General features: G+C 38.7%; 1 protein-coding gene across 2 annotated transcripts in view; it reads right to left on the minus strand.

The window, feature by feature from the left end:
- The window catches only part of EIF3A (eukaryotic translation initiation factor 3 subunit A), a 36,150-nt gene that overhangs the window by 13,156 nt on the left and 5,482 nt on the right, over positions 1-17,512 (minus strand). For both annotated transcript variants that reach the window (XR_014026677.1, XM_081329548.1), the window contains exons 4-17: positions 17,216-17,379; positions 16,702-16,901; positions 15,090-15,298; positions 14,559-14,730; positions 14,215-14,319; positions 12,221-12,319; positions 8,442-8,558; positions 7,104-7,289; positions 5,028-5,375; positions 4,042-4,146; positions 3,812-3,925; positions 2,944-3,066; positions 1,978-2,131; positions 519-703 (exon numbers count right to left, since the gene is read on the minus strand). Coding sequence is in view for 1 of the 2 variants with exons in the window: in XM_081329548.1 (XP_081185674.1) it covers positions 519-703; positions 1,978-2,131; positions 2,944-3,066; positions 3,812-3,925; positions 4,042-4,146; positions 5,028-5,375; positions 7,104-7,289; positions 8,442-8,558; positions 12,221-12,319; positions 14,215-14,319; positions 14,559-14,730; positions 15,090-15,298; positions 16,702-16,901; positions 17,216-17,379 (2,281 nt within the window). In the remaining variant the exon portion in view is untranslated. The remainder of the gene's footprint in view (positions 1-518; positions 704-1,977; positions 2,132-2,943; positions 3,067-3,811; positions 3,926-4,041; positions 4,147-5,027; positions 5,376-7,103; positions 7,290-8,441; positions 8,559-12,220; positions 12,320-14,214; positions 14,320-14,558; positions 14,731-15,089; positions 15,299-16,701; positions 16,902-17,215; positions 17,380-17,512) is intronic.

Here is a 17,512-nt window from a genome sequence, read left to right on the forward strand (position 1 = left end):
TCTCAAAAATCCTTGCTTTTTAAAAACTGATGCATCTTTTCCAACTTTTCAATGCAATCTTTTTATTTTTATTTAGCTTAGACACATATGACTCTCCAAACTATTTTTTCCAATGTTTAAAATGTTATAAATCTACCTATTCTTACACTCAGAATATTATATTACATTGACAACATTTTATTACATTTTATTTATGACTGTCACAGCACCTCACAGTCACAATTGCCACTTGCGACCTTCCCAATTTCTGATAAGCAAAGTCAATGGTACCAATGTACTGTATAACATCTTTGTTTAAATCAACAACAGAAGATATAAAATACAATATATATATTATTTTGAATAATCCTTGCATAAATTTAAATTGTATCAATGCATTTGTAAAGGAAGCTAACGTTTAAACAGCACATAGAAGCCATATCTTAAATTTTGAGCTGGAAATATATTCCTTGAGTGTAAGATTTATATGGTTGGTACATGCTTTCCCCCAAATTATCCCCGTCATTAGAATTATTTACCTTCCGTGAAAGTGAATCTTCAAGATTCCGCCTCTCCTCTTCACGACGACGCTCCCGCTCTTCAATTTCTAATTCCCTTTGACGTTTCTTTCTTTCCACCTCTTCTAGTTTTTTAACACGTTCTTGATATTCACGCATTTCTTGTTCGCGTTTTTCACGTTCAATACGTTCTTTCTCTTCTTGTTCTGTCCAAACAAACATAAAAATAATAAAGTGAACTTCCCATTTTGGATTAAAAAATGAGTATTTCATCTTCAAATGTGCTGATTTGAACATCATTTCACACTTGGGACAGCTTGAAAGTTAGCTTTAATAAAAGTAACAGTTAAGGATATGTGGCTCAATCTAAATCTAGCCCATTTTAATTCATTTAATTTGTAGCTTTAAAAAAGGGGGGGAGGAAGCAAGAAAATATTTGCTACTATCTGCAATTCACCCTAATATATTTAATGGCACCTCTCCTACTGTAACAATTTTATATACGTATTTCCCAATATAAGTAATTCAGTAGGAATATTTGAGCAAACTAGGGACACTCCCCAAGTAAAGAACAAGTTCCATTTCTAGCTGTCTTTAACTCAAATTTGTATGTAAGTCGGAACTTGCACTTACAAATGCGCTACCTCTGACTAAAAATGGCAAGACACTGTTCTCCTTCCTCAAGCCAACTAACCGTTGAAGGCACGCAATGTTTTCATGAAACACTGAAAAAAGGCTGTATATTAAAAACTCATGGTTTCAGAGGTTCATAAAAACAAAGCGTGGCTTCAACTGTTGTCTGGCTCAAGGAAGAACTCTTATCTGCTTTTCTGTAGTAGTAAGAGCCCATTCACAAGAAAGGGTTGTCCAGAAGTCAGGCATGCTTAACTCAGTACCTGCTCTATGATGGGCACTAATATACTCTGTACGATATAGTATATATGCATTGCAATTCAGTAAATGTTGGTAAATCACAGTACAGGTGGTCCATCTTAATGAATCTAATGAGATTGACTCCTTTTCTAACTGAAATAGATCTTAAGTGAGACATCATATGACCATGATTTGAAACTCCTGTTGGCCTCTCTCCATTGACCTGGTCAGAAGCCAGCTGGGAAAACTACAAATCACAATCACGTGATCACGGACATTGTGACCATTGCAAATGTGCAATGGTTGCCAAGAACCTATATTGCAATTATGTGGCTACGGGGACTCTGTAAGGGGGCCATAAGTATGAGAACCAGTTGTAAATCACTTTTTAGCACCATTAAAATTTTGAACAATCACTAAGCAAATGGTAGTAAAAACTACTTCTATTTTGCTTTGCGAGATACCCTGAACAAATGTCTACTTCTAGTAGCTGCCATGACACACATTTATCCAGACATGCAAAATTACTATTAAGAAATATAAGATCTGTATAAATAGATCAAGGTAAGATAGATTGTTACTTTAGAAAGAACCCTTCAGCATTTACCTTTCAGCATCTTTTCCTCTTGCAATCTTTGTTCTTCCTCCTCCTTCTCACGATAGTAAGTAATGCGTCTTTCTTCTTTGCGCTGTCTCTTACGTTCCTCTAAACGATTACTTCTTTCCTCTGCTAATCTTTCTTGGAATTGTTTAAGTTTTTCCTGAAACAACAATACTTAATCTAGAACTACAGAAATAGTATAAGCAGCATACAGAAGGTCAAATATGGATGTATGCCAAATTACTTTCCAGCTTTGCAGATGATAATAAGCCATACAAGAAAACACGTGCTGTTTACATTCTTGCAACCATATGAAGATGTGGAGTAACAAACAGCAAAATGTCCACACAAACACATGCTGATTATATAAGTGACATTCATGTCTTTCTTGTTGCCAGGCAGTACATAAAATAGATTTCAAGTATAGGTAGTACAACCCAAGAACTGAATGTAGCTTTCCAAGCCATTGCCCCATCCCAAGGACCAAAGTCACATCTGCAGGGTGAGAAAGTGAATTGAAGAACCTTTCTGTTAACCTTTAAAGGCAGACAAGGTCAAGAAACAGCAATCTGAGAATGTAGTACTATAAGAGAAATTTGAAAGTCTGTCAAAACCCATCATTTTAACTTATACTTAATCCAATCAAGGCAGAATTGTTCTGCTGCTGGATAGATTCATCTATTTGTTTATTATTTATTTATTGGTCACCCATCTTACCTCAAGGTAACGCTGAGCATTTTTTTTTTTGTAACAGTTCCACATTCTCCTGAATTATATCAGACATACAGAAAAACTCACAAAATATAAACAGGGAATGTTGGAGGCAACCCTAGCCAATTTTTGGCTGAGCTAATGCCCTAAACGTCAAACATGGTTCTGATTTTTTTAAAGACACTGCCTGCCCATTCTAATTTATGACTGTATTAAAAGATACCAGATGTAGGATTATAGTTAGCAAAAAATTAAATGTACCTCATAAACTGATCTCCTTGCAGTCTTGAGCCTAGTTATAAACAAGTCACTCTCTTCTAACATCCGTGACAATCTATTCTTATGCTCAAGAGCCTTTTCACGTTCCTGTTGCATGGTGGTGATCTGTAACATATTCATCAAATCAATATACTGCTGTATATGGTGTTCAGGTTCCAATGCCTAAAATTTAGCAAACTAGTTTCACACTGAAGAAAACATTGAGGGGCCTGTTACATACGTCCTTGACTTATGATTATTTCTTTAATAATCATTCAGAGTTATGATGACACTGAAAAAAGCCAGTCCATTTTATGACCACTGCAGTCATTCCATGATCACGATTAAATTACAGGTGCTTGGCAACCAACATGCATTTACAATGGTTGCAAAATCCTGGGTCCCGTGATTGCAATTTGTGACTTTCCCAGGGGGCTTCTAATAAGCAAAGTCAATAGGGAAGCTGGATTTGCTTAATGAATGCAGCAAAAATGTCATAAACCAGCAAATTTAATTATATCCCTTAGCAACAGACATTCCAGTCCCAATTGTGATCATAAGTCAAGGACTATAAGTCAAGGACAGTCGTGGTTTTGCATTAAGTACAAAATTTTAGCCATTATACAATTGGAGAAACTTTAGAGCAATTAAATAAATTTACTTACAGATTGCATAATTTATTTGGGTGGAAGATATACATTCTGCGGTGACAAAATTCAAAAGTCTACAAGAGACTGGAATTTCCCAATACTTAACAATAATGATTTTGTCCATGAAATGTTGTTAGTGGACAAGCAAATTAACTTGAATTGTAGAAAAATAATATGAACAAAAATTGCTTCTCAAATAAGCAAGCTCTCCAAAATCTTACCCTTTCTTCTTCTTGTTGTTCCCAAAGATCCATATCTCTGACTCTTTGTTCTTCATAGGCAGTCTTAATCAGTGGAATTTCTTCTAAACGTTTTGCTCTTTCAAAATAGTCAATCTAGATTTTTTAAAAAAGTTGATTTAATATCTTAAAAGTTGAGAAAACAAAAACATTTTCAGTTCAGTTGTAAGTGCTGTTGTTTCTGCCTACACCTACATTGGCTTTTCTTTTACCTTTTTCTCCTGATTCTTCAGACGCTCTTGCAATTCCTTCTTTTCTTTTTCAAGCTGTTCAACCTGTTTTGCCATAATGAAGTCTGGATCCAATTCTTCGAGATCCTACAAATAATAAGCATTAAAACAAAGATTTCTAAAGGTGATGAAGCATTTCTATAGTTTTAATACACTGTAAAGGTAAAGGTAAAGGTAAAGGTTCCCCCGCACATGCGTGCTAGTCGTTTCCGACTCTAGGGGCCGGTGCTCATCTCCGTTTCAAAGCCGAAGAGCCAGCGCTTGTCCGAGGACGTCTCCGTGGTCATGTGGCCGGCATGACTAGACGCCAAAGGCGCACGGAACGCTGTTACCTTCCCACCGGAGTGGTCCCTATTTTTCTACTTGCATTTTTACGTGCTTTCGAACTGCTAGGTTGGCAGAAGCTGGGACGAGTAACAGGCGCTCACTCTGTTACGCGGCACTCGGGATTCGACCCGCCAAACTGCCGACCTTCCGATCGACAAGCTCAGCGTCCTAACCCACTGAGCCACCGCGTCCCTTGACGTATTTCCTGTATTTCCCACAATACATTTACTCTGTTTTTCCTTAAACGTTAAGTATACTTATAAATTATTTTAATATCATAGATAGTGCTTTAAGTCAAACTGGGGAAAACACATTAAAGTTAGGAAACCTAATCCAGACAAGATGGAAGACAAGCCTGTGAGTGGTTTAACTGGGAATACACACTTTAGGAAGAATCAGGAATGAATGCTGGAATAGCACAAGTCTGAAATCCCAAACTAAAGTTCTTCACGTTAGCACAGTGGGAACAGAAAACTTGCTTTTGAGTTATAGTCCTTTTATTCCTACCTGAAAAGATTTCAGGCAGCATGGCATAGACAGCGCATCATTATTTTTACTTGTTCAGAAAATTTGCCCTTACCAGGAGGCCAGGCCATAAATTAAAAAGTAACAGATTACTACACAGAAATAACCCTCCTTACCTCAATATCAATATCTTTGAAGGCCTTGGCTCCCAGCTCTGTCTTCTTAATCTGCTCCAAACGTTCACGAACAGTTTTCTTTTTAATTTGCTCATGTTCCTGCAGAATACGCTCTTTTTCACGCTCTTTTGCCTCCTGGCGCAATCTCTCTTCTTCAGCTTTGCGAACTTTTTGGAGTTCAGCTTCACGCTGCTCCAGCTCTTCTTTTTCACGCTGAATGTTCAAACTCTCAAGACGTTCCTTTCTTTCTTCAATAGTTTGCCTGCGAGCAAGGATACGCTGATGTTCTTTCCTTGAATTTTTTAAGTAAGCTGTAACTGCCTGTTGATGTTGTTCTTCCTTTTCTAGCTGAATAAAGGTTAACATAACAAGATTATTTTTTAATTCAAATGCTGTAAGAGACAATTACATTATCAAAATTCAGAACAATACTATTTATTTAGATCAGCAGAAAGGACTAGAAAAACAACAAAGTTTAGCAAGAGTGGTAAAGAGTATCCTGTAGAAAGAGGATGGCTGACAGAATTCCAGTAAAATGGAACTCTAAAACAGCTGTGGGCCAACCACTCAATAGACCTTTGCAAAACTCCTGAGAAAATTTCTCACAATTCCAAATATGCCCATCAAAGAAAAAAACCTAACTGAAAGCTTTTAGGAAATTCATTGCAAATATGTAAATAAATATTAGTCATTCATGATATATTTTACTGTACACATTGATTAGTGTACCAATAAGAATTAGCTCTTCTCTACTGTTTATTTCTTGATTCTTTTAGAGTTAAGTCTACCAATTACATTTTGGAGAACTCTGGTTGCTGCAATGGATGTTAAGTATGAAAAACGGTCATAAGTCACTTTTTTCCTGCCGTGGTAACTTTGACCGGTCGCTAAACAAATGGTTGCAAGTCAAGGACTGCCTGTAGTTACTCTAGATCATTATTCTTCTACATTTCCCCCCCCCAGGCCCCAAGTATTTTGTTGCCTGAAGTAGAATAGCAAATAGCACTCCATGTCTATTGCCAACCAACTTACAGTTAAGGTAACTTATTTGGATATTCTAGGCAGAAAACCTATTATTTTCCTCTTCTTTCTGGGAGTGAAAATACAGCAACATTTAGAACAGGGGTGTCAAACTCAATTTCATTGAGGGCCGCATCAGCATTGCGCTTGCCCTCAGGGGGACGGGTGGGTATGGCCAGGGTGGGCGTGGCCTACTGGGTGGGCGTGGCTAGAGTGCGTATGGCCTACTGGGTGGTCATGGCCAGCTCTACATCGTTCGCATCAAGGGTGCCTATGGGGCCCCGGGCAGGAGTGGGACAGATCTGAGGGTCTCTGGCAGAAGGAGGGTCTCTGGGCCAGGGCCAAGGCAGTGGGGGCCGTTCCCTCACTGTTTCCAGGATGGCTTCGCGGGCCACATGAAACTACTTCGCGGGCCAGATCCGGCCCCCGGGCCTTGTGTTTGACATGTCTGATTTAGAAAATCAGCAATCTGATCTTCTATGAAATTTTGTATTATGCCCGAGATAGTAGCTTCACTCTTTGATCACTGACCTGCAAGTGGGATACTTCAGTTTCTCCCCACACATTTGGGGGTCACAATGGCAACCAGGTTCTGCTTGGGACTGCTGTCGCTAGGCGAAGTTGCCCCATGATGTCACACTTTTATGACCACATTGCTTAGCAATGGCAATCCTGATCCTAACTGCAATTGCAACCCAAAAATTTCCTGTGTAAGAATGAGAACTTTCATTGACCCTTTGACCCTTTATGTTGGCCTATTGTGACAGTCCTGTACTCTGAAAGCAGTCCTCAGATTCACTCAGGCAGCCACCACCCTTTACTAAAATATAAAACTTTTATTGACTCAATTGTTAGTTTTATTGACCAAAAGATTATTGGTCAATAATCACTTCCTTCTATCCGGGACTAGAATCACGGGAAGGACCCCAATTTACTAGAGAAACAAGAATGAATCAGAATCAGAAGAAAAGAAGCACTTTAGTTATAACTGAGCACACCAAAGCTTCCCCAAGATACACAATACTTTTAAAAAGCAAACCAAAAGCTATGATTTACCAATATATGAGGTGGCTTAATAAATTCTAGAGCCTTTGCAAGTGCAGATGACATGGCTGTCAGCTGGTTCCTAATCTGCTCAGAGGGCATGCTCTGCAGCTGAGGTCCAAGAGGAGCATCTTCTCGGGTGCAATAGTTTAAATCGGACCCAAAACTTAATGTTCGGGTGGTATGATCAATGCGAACCTTTAAAAAGTAAAGTCAGTAGAAATCAGTAATTCAGAAACTCAGTAATAATTGTTTACAGTGTATTCATATAATCCCTTTGCACTGACCCACTATTATTATGTTAAGAGCCGTGGTGGCACAGTGGTTAGAATGCAGTATTGCAGGCTAATTATGTTGACTGCCTACTGCCAAGTTCAGCAGCTTGATTCTCTCTGGCTCAAGGTTGACTCAGCCTTCCATCCTTCTGAGGTCGGTAAAATGAGGACCCAGATTGTGACTATGTAAACTGCTTAGAGAGGACTATAAACCACTGTGAAGCAGTATATAAGTCTAAGTGCTATTGCTATATTACTGCACTTAAACACTTAGAATGTTAAGAATTCATTTCAAAAACAGTATATTCTGTTCTAATTTTTTGTCATCCAAACTTGCAAAATTTTAAAATAAAATTGTATTCTGCTTTTAAACGATACATACCTGCATGTCAAGCCATCTAAGATGAAACATTCTACATTCTCCAACAAAGACATTTTTTTTGGCAAGGTTAATGTCTCTCTATTTAACCAACTAACAATATACTGCCAGAAATAAGGAGTTAAAAATAAAGTTTGTTCAGTGAGATATTGTGATTATGTCCATTTATACTTCTAAATATCAGTAGTTGGGGAATATACTCATTTGGATTATCTAGCAGAGTTTTTCACTCTTTATGCCAAAGGTAATTCAGAGTGATAGCTTTTAATTTATACCTTCTTCTATGTAAGCAAAATATATTGAAACTGCTTGTTTGGGATCCATAAGAATAAAGGTATGCGAGAATGATCTTGATGAATGAGGGGGAGAGATGCTGTCTAGGAAATTATCAGGTAGAAGTGGTAGCCCTCAACTGCTGAAGATCAGAAGAAATTTAGGAAACACCCACCCTAATTGATCAGGTAGCTGAAAATGGTGGGACAAGATTTGTATTTTCAGACTTGCAAGATTCTGTTAATATAGCCTTTTAATAAAATAGAATTAGCTCATCCTGTCTTATGTTTCCTGTCTGTTTTACCTGGGAGGGCTGACAGTAAGATGTATACCTGCTATTTTCAGTTTTTATTAATGAAAAATTCAGATTTAAAGAAAAACATAAATATGCAGAAATATCTGACACTTATCCATATCACTTACTTGTAAATCACAGTGTCTGGCTGCATCAACAATGGCACGCTCTAACTGGAAAGCATCCACAAAAGGAACCAAAGTCGTCAGGCGAGTAAATTCAATGCTTTGATAAATCTGAGCCACCTGCAAAAATACAGAAATATTCATCTCTTTCCGATAAATCATGCCAGTTCTTAATGCTCCAATTTTTTTAAAGAACTCAATCAACTTTAAGAATTTCAAGATCAACAATAATTGTTGTTGTTGTTGTTAGTTGCGAAGTCGTGTCCGACCCATCGCGACCCTATGGACAATGTTCCTCCAGGCCTTCCTGTCCTCTACCATCTTCTGGAGTCCATCTAGGCTCACGCCTACTGCTTCAGTGACTCCATCCAGCCACCTCATTCTCTGTCGTCCCCTTCTTCTATTGCCCTCAATCTTTCCCAGCATTAGGCTCTTCTCCAGTGAGTCCTTCCTTCTCATTAGGTGGCCAAAGTATTTGAGTTTTAGCTTCAGGATCTGGCCTTCTAAAGAGCAGTCAGGGTTGATCTCCTCTAGGACTGACCGGTTTGATCGCCTTGCAGTCCAAGGAGCTCGCAGGAGTCTTCTCCAGCACCACAGTTCAAAGGCTTCAATTCTTTGGCGCTCAGCCTTTCTTATGGTCCAACTTTCACTGCCATACATTGCAACTGGGAAGACCATAGCCTTGACTATACGCACTTTTGTTGACAGGGTGATGTCTCTGCTTTTTAGTGTGCTGTCTAGATTTGCCATGGCTTTCCTCCCAAGGAGCAAGCGTCTTTTAATTTCTTGGCTACAGTCCCCATCTGCAGTGATCTTGGAGCCCAGGAAAATAAAATCTGTCACTACCTCCATTTCTTCCCCATCTATTTGCCAGGAATTGAGAGGGCCAGATGCCATGATCTTGGTTTTCTTAATGTTTAGTTTCAACCCAAGTTTTGCACTCTCCTTCTTCACCCGCAACAAGAGGCTCTTTAGTTCTTCTTCACTTTCTGCCATTAGAGTGGTATCATCTGCATATCTTAGGTTGTTGATGTTTCTTCCGGCAATCTTAATTCCAACTTTTGATTCATCTAGCCCTGCCTTTCTCATGATGTGCTCTGCATATAAGTTAAATAGGCAGGGTGACAGTATACAGCCTTGCCGGACTCCTTTCCCAATTTTGAACCAATCAGTGGTTCCGTGTCCAGTTCTCACTGTTGCTTCTTGGCCCACATATAGATTTCTCAAGAGACAAATAAGATGGTCTGGTATGCCCATCTCTTTAAGGACTTGCCAGAGTTTGTTATGATCCACACAATCAAAGGCTTTAGCATAGTCAATGAAGCAGAAGTAGATGTTTTTCTGGAACTCTCTAGCTTTCTCCATGATCCAGCGTATGTTAGCAATTTGATCTCTAGTTCCTCTGCCTCTTCGAAATCCTGCCTGTACTTCTGGTAGTTCTCGATCCACATACTGCTGGAGTCTAGCTTGTAGAATTTTAAGCATAACTTTACTAGCATGAGAAATGAGTGCAATGGTGCGATAGTTTGAACATTGTTTGGCACTGCCTTTCTTTGGAATTGGAATGTAAACTGATCTTTTCCAATCCTGTGGCCACTGTTGAGTTTTCCAAATTTGCTGGCAAATTGAGTGTAGCACTTTTACTGCATCGTCTTTTAAGATTTTGAATAGCTCAGCTGGAATACTGTCACCTCCACTAGCTTTGTTGTTGCTCAGCTTTTCTAAGGCCCACTTCACTTCACATTCTAGGATGTCTGGCTCGAGGTCAGTGACCACCTCATTGTGATTATCAGGGACGTTAAGCTCATTCTTGTATAGTTCTTCTGTGTAATTTTGCCACCTCTTCTTAATCTCTTCTGCCTCTGTTAGGTCCCTGCCATTTTGGTCCTTTATCATGCCCATTTTTGCATGAAACGTTCCTTTCATCTCTCCAATTTTCTTGAAAAGATCTCTGGTCCTCCCTATTCTATTGTTTTCTTCTATTTCTTTGCATTGTTCATTTAAGAAGGCATTCTTATCTCTTCTAGCTATTCTCTGGAATTCTGCATTTAATTGGGCATATCTTTCTTTTTCTCCCTTGCCTTTCACTTCCCTCCTTTCCTCAGCTATTTGCAAAGCTTCCTCAGACAGCCATTTTGCTTTCTTGCATTTCTTTTTCTTTGGGATGGTTTTGGTTGCTACCTGTTGTACAATGTTGCGAACCTCTGTCCATAGTTCTTCAGGCACTCTGTCTATCAGATCTAATTCCTTAAATCTATTTGTCACCTCTACTGTATATTCAACAGGGATATGATTTAATTCATACCTGAGTGGCCTAGTGCTTTTCCCTACTTTCTTTAATTTAAGCCTAAACTTTGCAACAAGAAGCTCATGGTCTGAGCCACAGTCAGCTCCTGGTCTTGTTTTTACTGACTGTATAGAGCTTCTCCATCTTTGGCTGCAGAGCATATAGTCAATTTGATTTCTGTGTTGACCGTCTGGTGATGTCCATGTGTAAAGCCGTCTCTTGGGTTGTTGGAAAAGAGTGTTTGCTATGACCATCGTATTCTCTTGACAAAATTCTATCAGCCTGTGCCCTGCTTCATTTTGTACTCCAAGGCCAAACTTGCCTGTTATTCCAGTTATCTTTTGGCTTCCTACTTTAGCATTCCAATCCCCCATGATGATAAGGACATCATTTTTGGGTGTTAGTTCTATAAGGTGCTGTAGGGCTTCATAGAACCGGTCAATTTCATCCTCTTCAGCACCGGTGGTTGGGGCATAGACTTGGACTACTGTGATATTGAATGGTTTGCCTTGGATTCGAACTGAGATCATTCTGTCATTTTGAGGATTGTATCCCAGTATTGCTTTTCCTACTCTTTTATTGACTATGAAGGCTACTCCATTTCTTCTGAGGGATTCTTGCCCGCAGTAGTATACCTGATGGTCATCTGAATTAAATTCACCCATTCCTGTCCATTTTAGTTCGCTGATACCTAAGATGTCGATGTTTAGTCTTGTCATCTCTTGTTTGACCACGTCCAGCTTTCCTTGATTCATGGATCTTACATTCCAGGTTCCTATGGAGAAAAAATCTTTACAGCATCGGACTTTCCTTTCACCACCAGACATATCCACAGCTGAGCGTCCTTTCGGCTTTGGCCCAGTCGCTTCATTCTTTCTGGCGCTACTAGTACTAGCCCTCTGCTCTTCCCCAGTAGCATATTGGACGCCTTCCGACCTGAGGGGCTCATCTTCCAGCGTCATATCGTTTTGCCTTTTGGTACTGTCCATAGGGTTTTCATGGCAAAGATACTGGAGTGGTTTGCCATTTCCTTCTCCAGTGGATCACGTTTTGTCAGAACTCTCTGCTATGACCTTTCCGTCTTGGGTGGCCCTGCACGGCATAGCTCATAGCTTCATTGAATTACGCAAGCCCCTTCGCCACGACAAGGCAGTAATCCATGAACAATAATTATTCAAATATAAATAGTACTTGCTATTAGCAATTACCATTTATTTAAAAAAAATACCCTTCACTATTCTGAGCAGCAACCATGTATGAAGGAGACTGGCAGCAATTCTAAATGAAGCAAAGCTGCTAATTAGCCTTCACAATCTCCCTTTAGCACACCAGAAATAACACTGCTTACCAGAGCAAAGGAAGCAGGTCAATGATATGTGCTTTAGAATCAAAAGACCTTTAATGCTTTCAGATGGATATATTAGTAATACAGGTATATTAAAGATGCATAGTGGAAAAAATTACAATATTTTAAAGTATTGTTTTAGAACCATACCTGCTGAAGTAGTCTAAGGATGGTGTTGTTTTGCAGATGAGGAATATATAATTGCAATTCTGGCTCTTTCTCGGATTGATCTCTTACCCAGTTTAAAACCTGTACAGAATCAGTACATCGGTAAATGATAGTAGGGTTGATATAGACAGTACGTTTTTCTCACTTGATTGCTCAAACCATTTCTTTCCAATAATGCACTCATATTACAATGAAAGTAAAAAATCTGTACATGTTGATCAATGTATCATTCTGTTGTGATTCAGGGTCAGCCTGTGGGTTCGGCATTTGGGTTGGACAACTCAGAGGAGGAGGAGGGGGGTGTTGGAGAGGTTGCTGAGGGGGTTGCTGATGAGAGCCCTCAGCCAGGCCCCTCCCACCTGGTCACGACGCAGACCCAGCTGTGTGAGCCTGACAGCGTGGATGAAGATGACCCACAGTTGGCCCTGTTCAAGGACGCCCGACGCAGGAGGCAGTCAATCAGGAGTAAACAGAGGAAGGCAATGGGACACCTCGGAAGGAGGCAGAGAGAAGCCACGCCCTGAACTGTATAAAAGGGGAATGCGTGGGAGGGCTGGTTTGCTGAATGCAACCGTTTGAATAGTTCCTGTTTCATGCTTCGTGTTTGCTGTCTTTGCTCTGTTTATGTTTTTATGTTAATAAATTTGGCAGGCTTAGTTCCAGCCTCTTGCCTTCTTGTAAAAGGGGTTGTCCCTGCCTTATCTGCAGGGCTGGTAGCAGGCTGGTATAGAACACATTCATACATGTATCATTCTCTGTGTCTGTCTGTCTCTCTCTCGCACACACACAGAGTGCAAAATATACATATATGAATGATGCACTTCTTCTCACTTGATACCCTACAACTGCTCTCTCAGTAATACATAGGAACATGCCTAGAAATGAAAATCACTGAAAAATATGCATAGCATTTTCTAGGAAAAGAAGCACTTAAGGCCACAAATATTAATTAGCTCAGTGCTAATAATTATTTCACTATTTCAACAAGCATTTATCAAGTTAAAATGTTTAACTATTATTGGCAATGACAATATAAGGTAAAGGTAAAGGTTCCCCCGCACATGCGTGCTAGTCATTTCCAACTCTAGGCCCTGGTGCTCATCTCCGTTTCAAAGCCGAAGAGCCAGCACTTGTCTGAGGACGTCTCCATGGTCATGTGGCCAGCATGACTAGACGCCAAAGGCGCATGGAACGCTGTTACCTTCCCACCGTAGTGGTCCCTATTTTTCTACTTGCATTTTTACGTGCTTTCGAACTGCTAGGTTGGCAGAAGCTGGGACGAGTAACAGGCGCTCACTCTGTTACGCGGCACTCAGGATTCGACCTGCCAAACTGCCGACCATCTGATCGGAGAGCTCAGCGTCCTAACCCACTGAGCCACCGCGTCCCTAATGACAATATATGATATGCTAATTAACCATCATCTATTATTTAATAAATGTTAAAAAAACAGAAATATGCTATATTTTGTAATTGTGAAGGAATTCTAGATGTCAGAAATTACTGCTGAACAAAAGATAACTGCTATTTCCATGAATAGTATTGAAACATAAAATCCTGCAATAGTTTTTCCTACAACATTATTTATCAATACGGTGAAGAATTAAAATTTGCTGTTTGATTCTGTACCAACTGGGTAAATACAAAATCATTTAACATTTCATTGAATACTATGTATAATTTAAAAAATAGTTTATTAGAAAGAAAACTTATTGAAGAATTGGCAACAATAAAGACTGTTTCATTTACAGACTTTTTAAAAGAAAATCTCCTATAAAGCAATATAAATATATGGGATTAATATGGGACTTAGCCCAGATTCACTGTTGTGAGATGGGAAGCTATGTAAGTAAAACAGTAAGAATTTTTTTTCACAAAATAATCAAGATATAACATATCTTTTCACAGTTCAACTTAATCAAAAGCTCATTTACTATAAACTATCATTTGTACTGGTATCTGTCTCAAAATCTTACCTTGCATACACGGCCACATAACTTCAGTGGATGAAAATCTACCTCAAGCCAGTTATAAAGCTCTTTTACCTCTGGGACAACATACTGAACTACATTAAATCTCACCTATGAAACATGAAATAAAAACAATTGTTAACACTAATAACTTTTCTCAGATGGGGTTTCATACACATGCAAGCACATTTTAATACTTAAAGATTATAACACACTGGTATCTATATTAAGCATATTCTAATTTACAAGTAACATCTCTATATGCTGGAAGGGCTAAAATGTCACTTGATGCAAATGAAGTCTGCATAACATAAACTAGCAACAGAAACATGTTTATGGAAAGTATTTACCATATCATTAATAAGAGAAATCCGAGTAGGTGGAGCCTGAAGTCCTAACAATGTTGCCAATCGGCGTTGCTTTTCAACAATTATGCCATCCATGTCCAAAAGCCGAGCAATGTCAGTTCGTTCAGGAGTTATTGGAATTGACAGAGTAGCCAAAAGTACTCTTGTTGACATCCTACAAACAAGAGAAATATGATTTGGAATAGGATCCCTACTGTTTACATTTAAACAGTTAAAAAAGCACCTTCCACTCTCCTACCTCTATATTTCTTTAGCTAAAACAATGCACTCATTATGCCAATAGCATGCATGTATCAGCATAATCTATTTATTTTTCTCCTCCAGCCATACTCCCTTTTATCTTTTGGACCTTCCTGAGAAACTTTAGCTATACGCAAGGAACAGAGCAGGAAAAATTCCACTGTTGTTTTATAAAGTCCACTAAAATAATATTGAATATAGCTAAATGGAAGTTCAAAACTGCTATTAGTGATTCCAAAAACAAAATTGCTCCAAGCCATGGATTTTTCCCACCTCTGCATCTCCTCTTGCGTGAGATTTTTTCGCATTTCTCTTGAAAGATGATAAAGACGATGAAGAGTAGATGCATGAAAGAGTGCATTTCCTGATTTCCAAAATACAGTAGAAACTTTGTGGTAATAATTTGCCATCAGCTGGGGCTTTGGTGGCTTTTTGGATAAGGAAAATAGCCCATGTATATCTTCCACAGCTTTAAAAGCTTCCTAAAAAAACCAAACAACTATATGTTAACTTACCACAAGGGAAAAATTTAAGGAATATCACACTGAAATCTAGTAGACCTATGTAACATACATGTGTTTATTGTTACTACTAGGATCTAAGCATATTTGGAAAACCTCCATTACAAATATATTGTACATCCATTTACTTTTAGTATTGTTTTATCAAATCTGATTTGCACCTATGGAATTAATTCATCCCCTATCATTGTCTTATCCATTGATAAAGCCAAAACAAATTTCATTCATTATTGGTTAGGAAAGAACCCCCAACCTCAAATTGGGAAATATATTATACACTCTCACAATACTCAACTGAATAGAGCCACTTTGGGTCTAGTGGTTCAGGTGTCAGACTGAAAACAGGGAGACCGTGAGTTCTAGCCCTGCCTCAGCCACGAAAGCCAGTGGGCTGATCTTGGGCCAATCACTCTTTCTCAGCACAATTCACCTCACAGGGTTGTTGTTTTGTGAAAAATAGGGGGAGGAAGATGTGTTGGATGTTTGCCACCTTGAGTTATTTGTAAAAATAATAAAGGTGGGATACAAATAAAAAAGAATTAGAGTTCAGAATATCTCCGGGCTATGAGGCAGAAGTCCTAGAAGGAAGATGGTTGGAGCACTAAAACAGAATTGGGAATGTTTTAACTTTTTTAGAGGGGGCTGTAAGTGTAAGCTAAGTAGGATGGAAGCTATGTCCCAAGGCATCAAATGCTCTTTGGTTTTGAGAGGATAAGAACTGGTCTTAAAAATCCTAATGCTTCTAATCTCTGGCTCTCAACCCTCCGGATAATTTGCAACAATCTTCTCCTGCCCATTGTCTAGGGTACTTTTTTCCCCTTACAGAAGTTACTCTGTCTCTACGTTGACCTTTTCTGAGAAGCTCCTAACTTCTACAATGATTCTGCTTCAATAACTTGGGAGCCTGCCTACTGCTTTCTTTGTATTTTAGTTTCCATCACTGTGATCTCTTCCCCAGTCATCTTCCGAGTCCTCCTTCCCCTTCCTCCTTCTCTGAAATTTGTCTCCATCACCTTTTCTCCTCTCGTTCTTTTCACAGCTTTTTTCCTTTGCCTTAGAAAGCCATGTCTTCTTGATTTACATTCTGGGCAATTTAAACAACCCTTGTATTGAAAATGGCTCTGCTTCATTTATAGGATCTACTTTTGAGAGAAGGTACACATGCTGAATCTAGATATATATCTTAGTCTGGCACCTGAATTTGTCTCAGATCAATCCTAATCATTAAGTAGAACAGGAATGGATTGTAAAGCAATTTCAATGGCTGACTAAAATGTCTCAATGCATAAAAGGGAATTTAAAGTTAAATGAAGACAGAAAATGAAGGAATATTACAATGCTTAGATATTGTATTATGTATGTACCTGCCACAACTCCATGCTGATAGCACTGTCCAATTGTACAAGCCTAGTTTCCAAATGCATTGACTGACTTTCTGGATTATTGAGGTTGATTGCTGTACTTTGATTGTGATGACGCTGAATTTGACCCAAATGCATTCTTAAATTGTCACAGAGTTTACGAAATTCAGCCTTACGAGTATATTGCAAACAGAACTTGAAAGCTGCAAGATTAAATTATTTCAAATTTATATTTTAGCACTTATGAACATGCTAAAAATATTACTGACATCAATCACCTGGAGAGAGTTATTTGTTCCACATATTCTCACCGCCCTGAGTCCTTCGGGAGAAGGGCGGTATATAAATAAAATTATTGTTATTATTATTATTAATGAAAAGCTAGATTTTTCTTGAATTATTAAAATATTTATCAGGATAAGATTATAATTTGTTGTTTTAAACAAGTCATTCTATCAGAAGTTGAATAACAATCACATATATATTACATAGAGATACTGTAATGTTTAAATGTTACCTTGTTGGGCAATATCATGATAGAGTCTCTCTACTCTGGAATTGTTTCTGAGAAGATCCAAACACTGCCTGTATGATTCCCACAGAAACTTAACCCATGGAGTCAAAAGTAACCGATCAGTACGATCTTGGGTATCTTCCCCACTTACAGCACTTAAGAGAACACTAAGAAACAAAGAGTATTTTATATTAAATAATTGTATAATATTTTATCACATTATTCTTGCTTGTTACAACAGATCAAGTGATAACCAAGAAACATTACAGTGCCGTTAAATGTATCTATGAAGGACTTATA

Source organism: Vipera berus (genome assembly GCF_964194415.1).
Source record: "Vipera berus genome assembly, chromosome: 5".
Taxonomy (NCBI): Eukaryota; Metazoa; Chordata; class Lepidosauria; order Squamata; family Viperidae; genus Vipera; species Vipera berus.